The sequence below is a fragment of the Onychomys torridus genome, chromosome 3 (genome assembly GCF_903995425.1).
Source record: "Onychomys torridus chromosome 3, mOncTor1.1, whole genome shotgun sequence".
In the NCBI taxonomy this organism is placed as follows: Eukaryota; Metazoa; Chordata; class Mammalia; order Rodentia; family Cricetidae; genus Onychomys; species Onychomys torridus.
Genome location: NC_050445.1, coordinates 159,770,865 through 159,787,423, shown reverse-complemented (window position 1 = coordinate 159,787,423; position 16,559 = coordinate 159,770,865). Strand labels below are relative to the sequence as shown.

At 41.4% G+C, this 16,559-nt stretch overlaps 1 protein-coding gene across 1 annotated transcript in view; it reads left to right on the top strand.

Moving 5' to 3' along the window:
- Window positions 1-16,559, top strand: part of Tmtc1 (transmembrane O-mannosyltransferase targeting cadherins 1) — a 220,369-nt gene that overhangs the window by 18,786 nt on the left and 185,024 nt on the right. The window contains 4 exon segments of the mRNA XM_036181071.1: window positions 7,907-7,980; window positions 11,643-11,691; window positions 11,693-11,820; window positions 13,240-13,443. Coding sequence (XP_036036964.1) covers window positions 7,907-7,980; window positions 11,643-11,691; window positions 11,693-11,820; window positions 13,240-13,443 — 455 coding nt within the window.

Sequence of the window (16,559 nt, the reverse complement as noted above, 5' to 3'; positions counted from 1 at the left end):
AGGGCTTCTCAGCTATGCCTATATCCATGAAGAATACAACGTGGTATTAGAGTACTGGGTGGTACTCTGTGTTAAATTTCTGAGTCAGAAGTGAAATAGTGTCCATAGGTATTCATGGAATGTTTATTTGAACTGGCATGAGAATTCTGATTCAATTAATTGATATTACTGTGAGGACTGGTTTTTCTAATTTGGCATATGATGGCTATGTTTTCATGAGCAGAATTCTAAATCTCTGAGCTTGAGGTTTGACAAATAAGTGTGTGTGTGTGTGTGTGTGTGTGTGTGTGTGTGTGTGTGTGTGTGTGTTAGACTGGGCAAAGTTCCTATAAGTGGAAGAGTCTGATGTCTTGGTGAAGCTGATTACTATACTTCTGTGAAATGGTCACAGTGAGAGGAGAGTCTGATGGCTGGCTGCTATAAAGACTGATGTGCTTACATCCATTGCTTCTGTCCAAATTCAAGTCAAACATGGCTGACTTGTCAGATTATGGATTATAAAACACTACATGAGACATTAGATCCCTAAGTGGTAATAGCTTCTGACTTTGGAGTTCAGAGCATTAAGCCACACCTATAACACACATCCTTCCATTCTCATGCATGTGAACCATCTAAAAGGTGGAAATCAGACTTGGAATTGTGTTACACACTACCTTAATCTTTTACAAAAAGGTAGACCAGCCACAGATACCAAAACCAGCCACATGTAATAACATGTACACCTTTGTGTGTTTAGTGCTTAACATTTTTCTACTTTCATCATGATGTGAATTATAACCAAAATACTAATACATAATTAAAATATAATATGTAGAGATTTATGATTATCCCAGGATTTAAAAAATAATTAAGGGGCATAGATAGAGCTTTGTGGTAGAGTGATTGCCCAGTGTGTATGAAACCCTAAGTTCCATGTCTTGCAGCACACATGCACCAAAAGAATCCATATGCATTTTCAATAGAGAGGTAATCTGATAAATAAAATATATTTAAACATTAGTATGCAATGCACCAAGAGAAAATACTAAGGGGGAGTAGCACTGAAGAAGTTCACAGGAAGAGAAAGCTGGAGAGGTGTCCACCAAAAAAAAGCTCTCCCTAGCAGATAATAATGGCCCAAGCCAGTGATCTTAGCACTTGAGAAGTGGAGGCAGGGAGGTCAGGAGTTCACAGTCATCCTGGGTTATGTAGTACAGAGTTCTAGGCCAACCTAGGGTACATGAAATGCTGTCTCAACAAACTAAGAGAAGAAAATAGTTAAACACCCCTTTGTTTAGGTAGAAGATGAGGCAGCTAGAGCTGCTCAGGCTCCCTTGGGTATAATAAAGCCTAATTTGAAAATTTCAGTATTTATGGTAAATGAGAGGTTAGATCTTTCAGTATTTAAAAGTATGATTATCAGTTTTATGTATGAACCTAAGTAGAAGAGAAATACCTACCTTTCCAATGCACTTTGTGGACATGATATGAAGAAAAATAACCAAAAATTTCTGTTCCTGGCAGTGTTGGTCATTTCGAAGGCCAGGATGATAATATATTTTTGACAATTTGTAAATTATAGTTATAGACCTTATACTGTGCTTGGGGACAGTTATTGCAGGAAGGATCAACCGACTATGTGGTTATAGTTTTAATTCAATGGCTGAGGAGAGAGTGCAAATGCCAGGCAACCTTGGGCAGTGTGATCAAGAGTGGACAGAGGTAAGGATGGACTCTAACACAGGCAAGTCCTGTTAGCAGAGTGGCCTTTAGAAAGGGGTTTCCAGGGGCTTTGTGCTAACAAAAAGTCCATAGTAACACAATTCAAGAGGCATAGGTGTTGAAGAGCTGGGCCATTATTTGGAAAAGGATACTGGGAAGGTACTTGGTTTTGCAAGATGAAGGAGCTGTGAAGAAGAGGTGAACAAACCTGACCCAACGTACCATTTACACTATAAAGCAAAATGGAGTCCACTATTTAATTATAGATTGAAGCTCCGGTTTCAAGGGAGGAGGACAGAGAGGCAGAAGAAGCAATGCACTTCACAGACAATTAGTGATAAATTATTAAACATGCACAGTAAGACACGGGGACCTTGGGAAATCACTCATCTTTGTCAAAAAAGACTGAAAATGGACCATATGTCACATTATGCCAGGAAGGATGGAACATTTAAATTTGGGGGTGGAATTTGGTTTAGAAGCGTCGGTATGATTATATGTCAGCATGCTGATGTGGCTTGCTTTATATATATATATATATATATATATATATATATATATATATATATATATATATATATAATACATATATGATGAGGCAGTTAACAAATAGCTAATGAGTCTAGGCTATTAGGTGCCAGGAGATTGTTGGGATGGGGAGCAGAGTTCCTCCCCGTTTATACACAAGCTCACAGAAAGCTTGAGACTAGACACACAAATCTATGTAAGAGAAATAGGGGAGAAAAGTTAGTTCACATTTAACATGTGGGACACATTGGTTAATCTTATCTTTCAGCTAACATTTGAATGAATGCATATGGTGACAATGGGGTAGTGTCCTGCAGGGCAGGGAGTGAAGGGGACCAGACTACCTCATTTAAGCCCTGGAGATTCTTGGGCAGATCTTGGGATATCTTTGGGCAAGTTTCCCAATGTTGTATTTCTTTGAAAATATATGTCTTTCTGAATTCTGAATCATGAAAAACATTGGGGAAATTATTGTGATTCTCCTATGAAAATTTAAATTTGGGCATCATAGAGATTGGTTTGCAGAAGTGAAAGCAAGATCAGGCACAAAGAGTTTGAAGATTAAAGCTAGCATTTCTAGAATCCAAACAGGAGGGCTCAGGAGAAAACTGGCTCTGATCTAATCAGTTGGTCTGGCTCTTAGCTGTTGTCACATGTTTCGTCTTCCTGGCCTTGTCTGATGCTAATGGAGCTCATTCTTGTAGATAAAATAAATATTTGTAACTCTATACAGAGTCTACTTGATATAAACATTGTCAATAGCATTCCTAAAATAACACATTATAACCTGAAGGCAAATGAAGTTCTAATGGGCATTTTCCACCTGTGATTTTGTTATCCTGGCTGACAGGTCCCCAAGTCCATTACAGCTCAGACACCCCTAACCTAAAAATCTCAAATTCCAAATTCTCCAAAGCCTGACACTTTTTGAATGTTGACATGTTACAAGCGGGAAATTCCTTACCTGACCTCACATGACAGGTCGCAGCCAAAACATGGCAATGCTAAAAATATTGTATAAGTTCACCCTCAGACTGTGTGTATAAAGTATAAAGAAATATAGGTGAATTTTTTTGTGTTTAGTCTTAGGTCCCATCACCAAGACACCTCATTGCTTGTATATGAAGATATTCTAAAATAAAAAATAAATACATAAAAATTAAAAATACAAACTCTGAGACATTTCTGGTCTCAAGCATTTGGGGAATGAGAGACTCATCTGTTTTAAATTCTATTCAGTCATATTCACTAGCACTTTCCAGTGTGTTAACAGGGTTTTAAAAAAACAGCCCCAAGTGATGAAGGCCTGAAGCTTGTGGCTGAGAAATGTGCATATATTTCTACTCTCCACGAGTGGCCAGCTGCTCCTTTATGTCCAGACATGGCAGGTTCAGCCCTGTTACCATAGCCTCACCTCCTTACCCTTACGCCTCTGCTGCATGTGGTTTTCAGCATTCTCCACTGACTGCACATGCACCGTCACTTCTGCCTCCCACTTCCAGAACAGCCACCTCTCCTACCCACCAAGAGGAATGATTTCGAGTGCCTTTTCCGGCCCCAGGTCATGTTCCCCAGTCTTAAACTCCCGAAATCCTCTTTAACTCTCGATTGCAGAGCTGCCCTTCGGTGATGCTTCCTAGATCCTGTAGCCAGAACCTTTTTCTTTTCTGGCAACAATTGCTCGTTGTGATAGATATGGCTTTGTGTCTGAATATAAAAAAGAAGTAAGAAGGGAAAAGCTCGACATGGGTGCAAGAGTAGGCATTTAATATGTACATTGTGGTTTAGCCTCTTGAGGAGCCTGTTAGCATCAGCACTAACACTGTCACACCCTCTCTGAACTGATTCTACATTATAATGATGTTGTTGAGGTGAGGTCTTACTATGTAGCCCAGGCTGCTCTTAAACTTGTCACCTTCCTGTCTCAGCCTTCCAGTGCAGGGATAACAGGCAGGATTCAGCATACCCAGTTAGTATATTCTTTATATCTTGGTGTATTTAACTGGCACAGTCTTCTGCTCTTTCCAGATTGGCTCAGATGGAGGAGCAGGGCTTCAAAACACCTTGCAAGTTCCGGTTCTGCTTGTGTAGCATGTGACTTCTGAACGCCACCTTGCTATACTCAGAATCAACTTGCAAGCCTTGCTGTTGGCCACATCATTTGTCTGGGATGAGTATCCCTTTAGGATTTGCCCTAGGACTTCATGGCAGGCTAGGTGGGCTGTCTTCTTAACCTTCTTGAGTGCATGCTGAGTTAAACGTTCCATGACAGCAGTGGCCACTGAGCGCATCTGAGCCTCAACTGTGACATGCACAGTCTTTGCTCAGCCTGAATCTGAACTGGGGTCTTAATCCCTTTGTGCACACTGCCTACCTCCTCAGAGTCATGCACCTTCTCTGATATGGCTCTCAAGCTCCTTATGGATTAGCCAGTTAATGAACACCATGTGTGGTCCAAGCAGCCATGTCAGATCACAGCTTTCGCTCTGTGCCCTTGCGATTCTTGGTCTGTGTCCAGGTTTCTCATGGTATAGGATGGATTTGAAATTTTCCCAGCATGTGACCTGCTCTGAATCCATATATACACACATAGATTTTAGATTTTTAACTGATAGACATACTAAGCTACCCAATAAAGCTAAATAAAGATACCATGTAGGATAGTTTCTATAAATCACACAGGAAGTGCTATGTTGGAGGTAAGAGTTTCACAAAACTTTCTCCAAAATCTTCACATGTCACCTCATTGGCAACAGCAGCCAGGTATTAGCATATGAGATAACAAACTGGAGTCTCAGTTGGGTTTCAGAAGTTAGGTGATCTTCCACACCAACACCGTGGCCTCTCATGTGACTGTACAGTGTGCTTATACCATAGTATATTAGTGGTTCAGATTCCCTGAACATTATTTTCTCTTCATGTTGACTGATTCTACAGTGCACATGGACCTGGGGTCTTCTCCGACATGGGAGACAATGGTTCTTGTACCTGAGAGATCAGCCTTACTCATCTCCTGAGTAAGGAGTAAACAGCTCCTGGCCCAGCTCTTCCTGAGACATTGTGTTGTTCAGTTTTTATCAACTTGACTCAAGCTAGAGTCATCTGAGAAGAGGGAGCCTCTGTTAACAAAATGCCCCCATAAGTTTGGCCTGAAGGCAAGCCACTTTCTTGATAGATGATTGACATGGAAGGGCCCTGAACACTGGGTGCAGTGACATCCTTGGGCAGATGGTCCCAGGTGGTATAAGAAACAAGTCATGGAGAGCAAGCCAGAAAGCAGCATTTCCCGTGGCCGCTATTTCATTCCTCCCTCCAGGTTCCTCCTGGAGTTCTGCTGTAAAGGGAAACAAACCCTCCCTCCTCAAGTTTCTTTTGCTCAGGGTCCCTTGTCACAGCAATAGAAAGCAAACCAGAACAGAAATATTTGTAAAACTATTTATATCTTGTATCTTAAAAAACAGAGCAACACACACACACACACACACACACACACACACACACACACACACACACCTTACGGACACAAGAACATTGGTTTGTAAAGCATCCCTCATTGCCCCTGCATGTCCATCCAGCTTCTCAAGCTGCACTTAAAGCTTAATGCTCACACTGCTCTGTGGTCTCGATCAAGGCTCACTGAGTTTTAACTTTTGCTAGCTTTGTGTTGTCCTCCCTCTCTACAAAATTATTGTTTGTTTTCTGAAGCAGTTAGAGGGCTGCATAATTCATGCTCCTCCACACATCAATAATTCAGTTGTGTATTTCCTAACACGGAGAGAATTATTCATGGTTTCATCTCTTTCAGTCTGAACACTGTCTTTCTATCATATATTATATAAATTTCAATATGATTTGGAGTTTATATTAAAATGTATGTAGTAGAAAATGTTTTTAATATATTTGAGTGCAACCTATAAATGATATATAAATATATACTATATAATGCATAACACAAATACTTCTTAGAGGCACAGCATATTAAAATGTATGCCTTGAAAATAAAAATAATATGTCATATCTAAATAAATAATACATACTTTAAGTATATAAAATTTAATATCATTATCAGTATATAATGCACATTATATGTACACTAGACCTATAAGTTTATGATTTTCTATTATTATAAGTTATAAGTAGTAACATAATTAGTAATCATAATAAGTAAAAATACAGTGTAACACAAATGTAATGCAGATCTTAATATAGATTAATATGCTATAATTTAAAGTATGTATTTATGTTTAGTAACATGTTTACATCCTCCTTATGGATTGTGTCTCTCCTTGAATTTGTCTGATTTTCTCATGCATGTGATTAGGTGTATATCCTTGGCTAGAATAAGCCTGCATGGTGTTTTCATTTTGATTTCCTGGCAGATGTGGTGTGCCATCTTAATAATCCTCTCCATAGTGTCTTCACTCTTTATTTTTCTGAAAATTAAGTTGGTGAGGAAATGTTTTGAAGTCATGTAGATACCTTGCATCTCAAATAACTTTCATGTCCTAGAGTTAGAGTTACCATCTGTTATTCTCTTGTTTATGTTCATTTTCGTGGTGCTGAGGATCAAACCCTGGGCCTTGGGTTCTCTGGATAAGAGTGCTTTACTGCTGAGTTACCCTCCCAGACTGATTGGTGTTTGTGGTTTCTTGCGTTCTCCAACCTTTGCTCTTCCAGAAGCCAACGGTTATTTTCCAGTTTGGCTGTTCTATCCACACACATTGACTGGCTTTTTAGTGGAGCAGAGTTCTGCTTGTTCACTCATTTATTTACTGTTTGTTTATGCACTTGCAACCTTTATCACCCATGTGTCATCCATGTGGATGTAGATTTCTCTGTCTTTAGTGGTTTATAATATATCAGACTCCTTGTTTGTTTTAATCAAGTTCTCTCAGGTTTGTTCAGCAAAAGTCTCTTTTCTTTGGATTTTTTTTTTCCTTTTGACTAACATTTTATGAGTGTTTTTGTACTCTGACATGAGACAATGGTTCTTGCTGCTTTTGAATTTTCCTAAGCCTCAGCCCTAGAATCTTTTCTAGGGAGCCAGTGTTTGTCTGAGGTGGGGCAGTGGATTATGGGGCATTGACAGACTTATGAAACCACAGACACATACATCTGTGAGCACGCATGCGCACACACAAACATATACTCTGTAGCAATCAGGAATCCCCCTCATTGTTAGAAATATGATTTCTCTGCTTTTGTTTTCCCTCTACTCTGTGAATACTCAGTGACCCATCATACCTCACTCTCCAGTGATGAGAACAATGACTGACACTCAATGTTTGAGGATAGAGTTTATTGAGACTCAAACCCAGGGCATTGTACAGTCTAGCCAAGCACTCCACCCCTGAGCTATGCCCACAACCCTTAAAGTATGTTTTGATAAGTCAATAAGTGAACAAACTTTTATGCTGGGAATCGATCCTCTGTGGAAGAGAACTTAGAAATAAGGTTAAGTGTGTAAACTATGTCCCTCTGCTCCTCCTTGTCTCCTTCTGTAAGTGTACTGTGGAGCGTATGTAACAACAGAGGCTTTGGCCATAAGTTGCCGTCTGTAAAGAGTATGCTTTCTGCTGTGCTGTTCATATGTCTACAATCAGATGCTCTTCCACAAGATACCGTGATAATCATTTTCCAAGTTTTACATTTTTTGTTGTGTTGTACCTTCTAGGTGGCTGGCATCGTGGGCAGAGCTGATGTGTTAGCATGTCTCCTGTTCCTGCTTGCCTTTCTTTCCTACCACAGGTGAGTGAGGATAAACAAACCCTTCTGTGGTTTTGGTCACATACTACCACATATATGCTAAACCCCTGCTTGACCGGCGAGAGGCTGTGGGCTGTAACATGCTCAGTGGGTCCTGGGGAGAGACCCCCTTTTTATCCAGTGCTGACCTGTTATCTTTCAGCCCCATTCTGAAGCATTTAATATTCTCTCTCTCTCTCTCTCTCTCTCTCTCTCTCTCTCTCTCTCTCTCTCTCTCTAGTGCTTATACATGCATGTACATGTTCTCATGGAGACAAGAACCAATGTTGGTTGTTTTCTTTGATTGTTGTCCACCATATCTTTTGAGGCTGGGTCTCCTTACCGTCCCTGTGCCAGGAATCTAAGAGCTTGATTCTTTTGCTTGTTGATCCTGGCTGAGAATGGAACTTTAGCTGTGAACAAAAATAGATGGAGAGTCATGTTTGCAGTGCTCTGTTTTACTTGCCTTTGATTTGTTTAATCTATCCTCATTTTGTCCCTGTCTTACCCTTTTCTATTATTCTTACAACAGTCATTCATAGTTACATAACAAGGTTGACTAGAAAGTATTGATTCTTAACTATAGTTTTGCACTTTAGAATCCTTTCATCAAAATACAGGAAACCTCTTTCTATGACATTGTGCCTTTATCCCCAAAGTGAAGGCATTTTTAACTGACTTGTGACATACCACATGCAGTGAAGAATGAATTAGGAAGATGTGAGTTGGAACAGAGAGCTCAGAGTGTCTTCCTAAAGAAGCCAAGTCAACTCTACCAGCTGACTTCATGGAGAGATAGATGCTGGCTGGGGATTTGTAAACTTGGCCTTTAGATCAGTTTGATGACCTGTAACTTACAAAGCCCAGTGACTGACTTTTAAGAACGCTGTTCTAAATCAGGGGTATTGAATTATCAACCATTTCCCTTTTTCCCGGAGTATAGTAGCTGCTTTTGCATACCTGTGGCCCAAATATCTGAGAGAACAGCCTAAAGGAAGAATTATTTATTTTGGCTCAAAGTTTTAGTCATGGTTGGTTGGCCCATGTATCCAGACAGAATGGTTTGTCATGGTATTTGCTCTGCCCATGACCTTGGGTTATATGGCCCAAAGGAGGCCATGCTTCTTGCCATTGTACATGAAAGGGAGAGCAGTCTTGGTCCCATGTATCCAGACAGAATGCAAGAGCATGTGGCAGTGAATACTTAACCTCATGGCAGACAGGATATAGAGGGAAGCAATACAGGTCCGGTGCATGAGATAGCCTCCTCCAAGGACACACTCTCAGTGCCCACTTCCTCCAAGCAAGCCCCACTTCCCTCAGGTCTTCCATCTTCCCGGACTCTATTCAGACTTTGAATCCATTGATGTATTAAAGCATTTGCTAGGCCAGAGCCCTTGTGATATTTTATTTGTACTGAAATGTGATTTTATTTGTATGTTAATAAAGTTGCCTTGGGGTCAGAGCAAGCCATAGCAGAAGCTGGGCAATGGTGACACATGCCTTTAATCCTAAGAAGTGAGCCTTTAATCCCAGGGAGTGATGGCAAAACCAAAAAAAATATATAAGGTGTGAAGACCAGAAACTAGAAGCATTTGGCTGGTTAAGCATTTTAGGCTTTTGAGCAACAGTTCAGCTGAGACCCATTCTGTATGAGGACACAGAGGCTTCCAGTCTGAGGAAACAAGACCAGCTGAGGAACTGTCGAGGTGAGGTAGCTGTGGCTTGTTCTGCTTCTCTGATCTTCCAGCGTTCACCCCCATACCTGGCCTCAGGTTTGATTTTATTAATTAGATCATTTAAGATTCCTGCTACAATATCAGTCATCTCAGTTGTCACACTGAAGAAGTGCCACTGGCATCTAGTAGATAGAGAGTGAAAATGCCCCTGGACAGATGCCCTGCAGTGCATAAGACAGACCTTATGACAAAGAATCATCTGGCAGGGAAATGCCATATGGCAGAGGACGCTGGTATAGTCCAGCAGAGGCCTTGGGATGGAGTGAGATGTATGGAGCTTCAGGAGATGTTGCTAACGAGAGTGGAGCCAGACTAGTGCAGTATTCATCACCAGGCCCGAGCTTTGACACTGTCTACAACATTCCTAATCATGCGAACACTGTTACAAAATCTTAAAACTTAAGGTCAGATTTAGTGTTTTCTCTTTGCTCTGGTGTTGGACCAGATTCAATCTATTGACTTAATTTAAAATTTTCTGTTTGGTTGATGTGTCTAAGAACATGATGATCTTTGCAGTGTGCCCCTATCTGTATGTCCTGCTTATCTTTGGAAATTTAAGTTCTGGACCAACCCCATGGAAAAATGTATATTTACCGTAAATTTTGCATGTAATTTTATCTAATTCTTCTAAGGTGCAATACATAGGAGGAGCTGTCACAATATAGACAGAGTATGGACACTCCCTTCAAGGGAGAGTGAGCCGGTGACTGTGCACCTATATGAGGATATAGCCACAGGACTAGTTCTATTTAAAATCTGGAAAATAACATTAAAACATCTTGAAAATTCCTATGTGAAATTATGATCAAAAATAAAGATAATAGGACTTTGGAGATGGTTCAGTAGTTAAGAGTATACACTTCTCTGGCAGAGGACCTGAATGGTTCCCAGCACTCATACTTTGTGGCTCCCAACTGCCTGTAACTCCTGCTTCAAGGAATCTGATGGCCTCTTGTGGCCACCATAGGCAACTGCATTCACATGTATGCAAAACCACAGAGGAACACACATATATACAAATAATTGATTTTAAAAATCACTCAATATATGTATATTGAAAGTAAATTCAAATAGAGTAGTCAAGAGAAAATAAAAATGCTTAAAACCTATTGTTCCATCATCAAGAGAAATGCTATTTACATATATCTCTCCTGTTTTGTACATGTATGTGTGTAAAAACACTTTGATCTAATCATGGTGATGAGCACTTGACATCTGTCACTTATCCATTCCCTGCTACCATGCTAATTCTCCCCCCACTTCTGTGAAATGGTATCCTGTTTGCTAACTGCACATCAGTAGTTTGTACCAGGGAATCTGGCTTCTTAGTTCATGCATATTTGTTAGTAATGTGTATTATTTACTTGAAACATATTCACTTAAACATCTTTCTATCTACTAAATCTACCCTTATGTTAGTGTTTTAAGTGTCTTTTTAGTGTTCATTCATTATAAATCATATTGCATCATAATTTGCATACTGTAATTTAGTTTTAATTTGATATTTTTTGGACTTTTTTCCATTTCAACAAAATTTTTAAAGATTTAAAAAGATGTGTGTGTGTTGTGTGTGTGTGTGTGTGTGTGTGTGTGTGTGTGTGTGTGTACACACGCTCACATTTGTATATGTTCCCAAGGAGGCCCAAAGAAGGCATAGGATCTCTTGGAGCTGCAGTTACAGGGGCTTCTGAGCTGCCTGATGAGGGTTCTGGGAATTAAACTCCATTCCTTTGGCAGAGCAGCAAGAGCTCTTAGTCACTGAGCCAACTCTCCAGCCCCACCATCTTAACAGTTTTCAATAGTTGATGGCAAATGCTCTTGGAGGAACCTTTGTTCTCTGCCTTGTTCTACACTAGATATATCTCTAAAGGTACTTTTTCATAGCAACCACTGTGTTCGTAAGGAAATGCCCAATTTGCTTTGCAGGAGTCTGGATCAGGACTGTTCAGGGCAGTGCTTCCCCACCACGGCATCTCCCTTTCTTCCTGCTGCTCAGCTTGTTCCTGGGGACCTGTGCCATGCTGGTGAAGGAGACAGGTGTCACTGTGTTTGGAGTGTGTTTGGTGTATGACCTCTTCTCCCCCTCCCACCAGCAGGACAAGTTGTAAGTGATTTCCAACCTCAGTGTCCTATTAGTTACTTTTCTTGTTATGATAAACCTGACAACTGTAACTTGAAGGAGGAAGGGGTTTTTTTCTGGCTCATGGCTTCTAAGACTGCCACATCTGGAATTAAAAGAAGCTGTATTAAATGCCAGTCTGCACCCCTGGTTTGTTTTGCTTATATCCTGCTGAGGGAATCCTGATTCACCAAGAAAATCATATTATGAATGGCAAGTATTAACAGCTTGTTTTGAGTCCCCAAGTTCTGATGGCTGTTACTCCTGAGTGAGCTCCTGTCTGCTTGCTCTAGTTGCGTAACCTAAGAGCCTTAAGAGGTTGGTGGGAGCCCATCTTGGCTGTTCATGTGTACTCACTCACAGGTCATGTCATTTTCCAGTTAGAAAGAAAGCTTATTGAGTACCCTATCTTCCCCTTAAAACTGAAAAGGTTCATTTGTTTTGTGTGTGGATTGTGATGCTCAGAGTGACTGGGGAATATCCAGAGTTCAAGCATGTAGAATTTTCTTCCCTAATCAAACCCATAGTTCTTACAGTTTTACATGTAGTCATTAAGAAAACAACAAATGGCAAATGCTGATGAAATTGTGGAGATAAGAGAATACTTATACACTGTGGGTGGGATTGCAAAGTAACCCAGCCACTATGGAAATCAGTATGGAGGTTACATAAAAACAAACAAACAAACAAACAAAAAACGAAATAGATTTGTCACATGACCCAGCTATAGCATTTCTGGATATTTGCCAAAAAGACTCTAAGTCAGCATACCACAGAGACATGCACATGAATCATACAGCAATTTTCACAACCGCTAGGTTTGGAATCGACATAGGTTGTCTATCAACAGAGGACTCTATAATGTTAATTATATACAATGGAATTCAGCCATAGAGAAGAAAGAAATTACATCATTTGTAGGAAAATGGGTATATCTGGAGGTCACATCATCACACATGGTGAATTAAGTCAGAAAGACAATTAGCAGGTATTTTCCTCTCATTTGTGGGTTATATAGTTGTATATATATATGTATGTGTGCATATAAGATTCACTTGGGACTGTCTTGGGAATGAAGGGGAGCAAACTGAGAGAAAAGGAAGGTCAGAGGGTATGAGGGAATATGTTAAAGAGCATCATATACTTACATGCAAATATCCTCACAAAACCTAGCAGCTCACACCGTGAATATGTGCCAGTAAAAATAAAACTGAAAAAGAAAAACTGATAATGCAATTATGCTTATGAAAGTAGGTGGTTGCAAATAGCAGACCGGGTACTTGGAGACTTGAAAAACACACCCTTCTAGGAATCTCAGCTAGGGAAGCAAGGGGTGGCTGCCACTTTGTTACAAGTCTTGTCATTTTGTCTGACTGTTTTTTCCTCAATTCTGTGAACTATTAGGAGCAACGGTGTGATCTGTCAGCACAGCTCACAGCAGCCAGGGAACCCCCAACCCTCCTCTCAGCATGCCCTCCCCCACCGTGAGAGCAGAAAACAGCGCTTCCCACACAAAGAAGCTTGGGGAGGCTGCCATTCACCACTGCCACCAGAGCCCAAGAGCAGCGGGTTCCCTGTGTCCCCAGGAGCAGTGTGGTCCCTGATGAGGTAGGTACTGGGCTGGGTTCCCCACCATATTCCTTTCTTGTGTTGTGATTGCCCAGTGCTGCAGCCCAGGGTGTCTGCAGAGCTAAGGTACTGAGTCTGCTCTTTGAGACAGGCTCCTTCCCCCAGGGGTCTTGTCTGTGGGTTGGGGACTTTCTTGGTGGGCTGGGAAGTTAGTCTGGAGTGACTGTGAACACCTTGAGGGTGGAAACTTTCTGTGTTGTTGGCAGTTGAACCTAAGTTCTTAATACAATCTTTGGCTAATAGTTATTTAAATGTTTGTGAGATTAAAAAAAAATAAGTGAGCCATAAGAATGGATTGGGATCAACCATAAGAAAAAAAAAATTCGGTAGAACTAGCAATGACATAATGGGAAGAAAAGATGTTAAATAGAAGAATGTTAGGCTTTTGTTTGCATTTTTACTTTAAATTTCATGTGTAAGGTACAGGTCCATATGTGTGCAGATGAACTATACAGAGGAGAGATGAAAGACAGCAGAGTAGAAAGCGTACAGATGAAAACCCACATGGGTGGCGTGCTCTCATAGTCTCTGTCTAATAACTGACTCTCCAAAGAGCATACCTGATTTATGTTTGCTCATTTCCATGTAAATGTTCCCACCACAGCTGATGCTAAGCTGTGCTAAGCTGTGGTATGACATCACTGGCTGTGGAGTCATTGGTGCCTGCCATTCTGCAGTTTCCACCAGACAGATGACATAGACATTCAGAATCTCAAGAACCAAGTGCACTGTGTAGTACAACTAGGTAATGCCCAGAGTTGATACTTAATACTTCTTTTGGTGTAGTTAATTTAAGCTTGTCTAAGTTGATCTTCAATGATGGCTGACTTTAATAACTGACTTGTAAGATTCCTAAACAATCGTCAACTGCTATTCTAATCCACTGTTAGCTCCTGAACACCAAGGGAGCAGGTTCACTGTAAGCTGAAACAAACTTGTTGTCTGTCGCCCATCTGCTGTTCACTGGGTAGGGGAGAGACTTGCACATCCTACTGCTACTTCATGTCTCTCACAGTGTCTGTACCCACGCTCAAGTTAGCATGTGTAGGGCTGGGCTGGAGCTGGGCTGGGTCATTTAGATCGATGCTCTACCACTTGTCAGACTGTGAGTGCAGGATCCTGGGGAGCACTTAGTGCCAGAGTGGAGGTTCCCACTTGGACCAGCTTGTGTGATCCTGGCTCCTTTGTCACTGCTCTGGGTTTGGAATTATTCATGCAGTCATCCCTGGGCCCACATGTGAGAACCAGGTGAGAGTTAGGTATGCTTCTGTAGATTACACTGTTTTTCCATCCAGGACTCTGTGTTCTGAAAGTAGGCCAATTCTTGCCTGGTCAGCCTTCTTGTATGGAAGGATCATTTTCCCTCCTGGGAAAGGAAGGCTGTGATGTTTCATGTATTTGAGTGTAAATTTATTATTTTATTATTATTATTATTATTATTATTATTATTATTATTATGTGTTTTAATTTTATACATCAGCCATAGGTTCCCCTGTCCTCCCCCCTCCTGTCTCCACTCCCACCTTTCCCCCAGCCCCTCCTCTCCATTCCCATGTCCTCCAGGACCAAGACACCCCTGGGGATTCATTTAAACCAGGTGGATTCAGTACAGGCAGGTCCTATACCCTCTTTCCAGGCTGAGCAAAGTGTCCCTGTGTAAGCCCAAGGTTCCAAACAGCCATCTCATGCACTAAGGACAGGTCCTGGTCCCACAGACTGGGTGCCTCCCAAACAGATCAAGCAATTCAATTGTCTCACTTATCCAGAGGGCCTGATCTAGCTGGGGGCTCCTTAGCTGTTGGATCATAATTCATGTGCTTCCATACAATTGGCTATTTGTCCCTGTGCTTTTTGCAATCTTGGATTCAACAATTTATGCTCTTGCAGTCCCTCCTCTTTCTCGACAGTTGGACACTTGGAGCTCCACCTGGGGCCTGGCTGAGGATCTCTGCATCCACTTCCATCAGTTATTGGATGAGAGTTCCAAGATGACTGTTAGGGTGTTTAGTCATCTGAACACCAGTCTAGGTCAGATCAGGCTTTCTCTCGACCATTGCTAGCAGTCAACAGAGGATATATCATTGTGGATTTCAGGGGACATCTCGAGCACTCTGCCTATTCCTGGCCTCATGTGGTCTTCATTTATCATGGTCTGTTATTCCTCATTCTCCCTTTCTGTTCTTGATCCAGCTGGGATCTCCTGCTCCCCTAAGCTTTCTTTTCCTCAAATCTTGCCCTTCATTACTCCCACTGTCGTCAAGGTTGTTCATGTAGATCTCATCCCTTTCTCTGTCATTGGGCGATCCCTGTGTGTTTCCTAGGGTCCTGTTTTCTAGGTAGTCTCCCTGGAGTTGTGTAGCAATCTAGTCATCCTTGTTTTACATCTAGTATCCTACTGTGAGTGAGTACATACCAAGTTTGTCCTTCTGAGTCTGGGTTACCTCACTCAGGATGATTTTTTCTAGATCCATCCATTTGCCTGCAAACCTCATGATGTCACATATACACAATGGAGTAAATTTATTATTAAAATTGGTTCTGGAAACTCTGCTTGTACTTTTGTCAGATGTGGTTTGGGTAAAGCCACTGAGTTCGAAGAGGCGACTGCATCCCGCCTCTCAGGACCTCTGGCTCTGCAGAGAGGACATTCAACTACAGTTCCTTTCCTTACTCTCTGTTACCCTAAAAGCAGCATGCCAGGTCTTGACTGTCAGGACCAAGAGCATCTGTCCTGAACATCAAGAACAAGGAAGTTGATGCCTGGAAGCCCGTGTTCCTCTGCTATGTGGCAGACCCCTGCAACCTGACTGTCGGTTCTTGTCCTCGCTAGCTTTAACGGCCAACTTGATACTACCACAGTCAACCTAAGATGCAAGATTCAGTTGAGGACTGCTCAGATCAGTTTAGCCTGTAGGCATGTGTGCAGGGAATTGTCTTAATTATTCACTGATGTACGAGGACCTAGTCCAGTGAGAGTGGGACCATTCCCTACCACCTGGTCCTGAGCTGGATAAGAAAGGTGGCATAAGCCTCTGAGGGAGCCAGTGTTCAGCAGAGTGCCCAAATGGTCTGCTTTCATTGCTGGAAGTATAAGC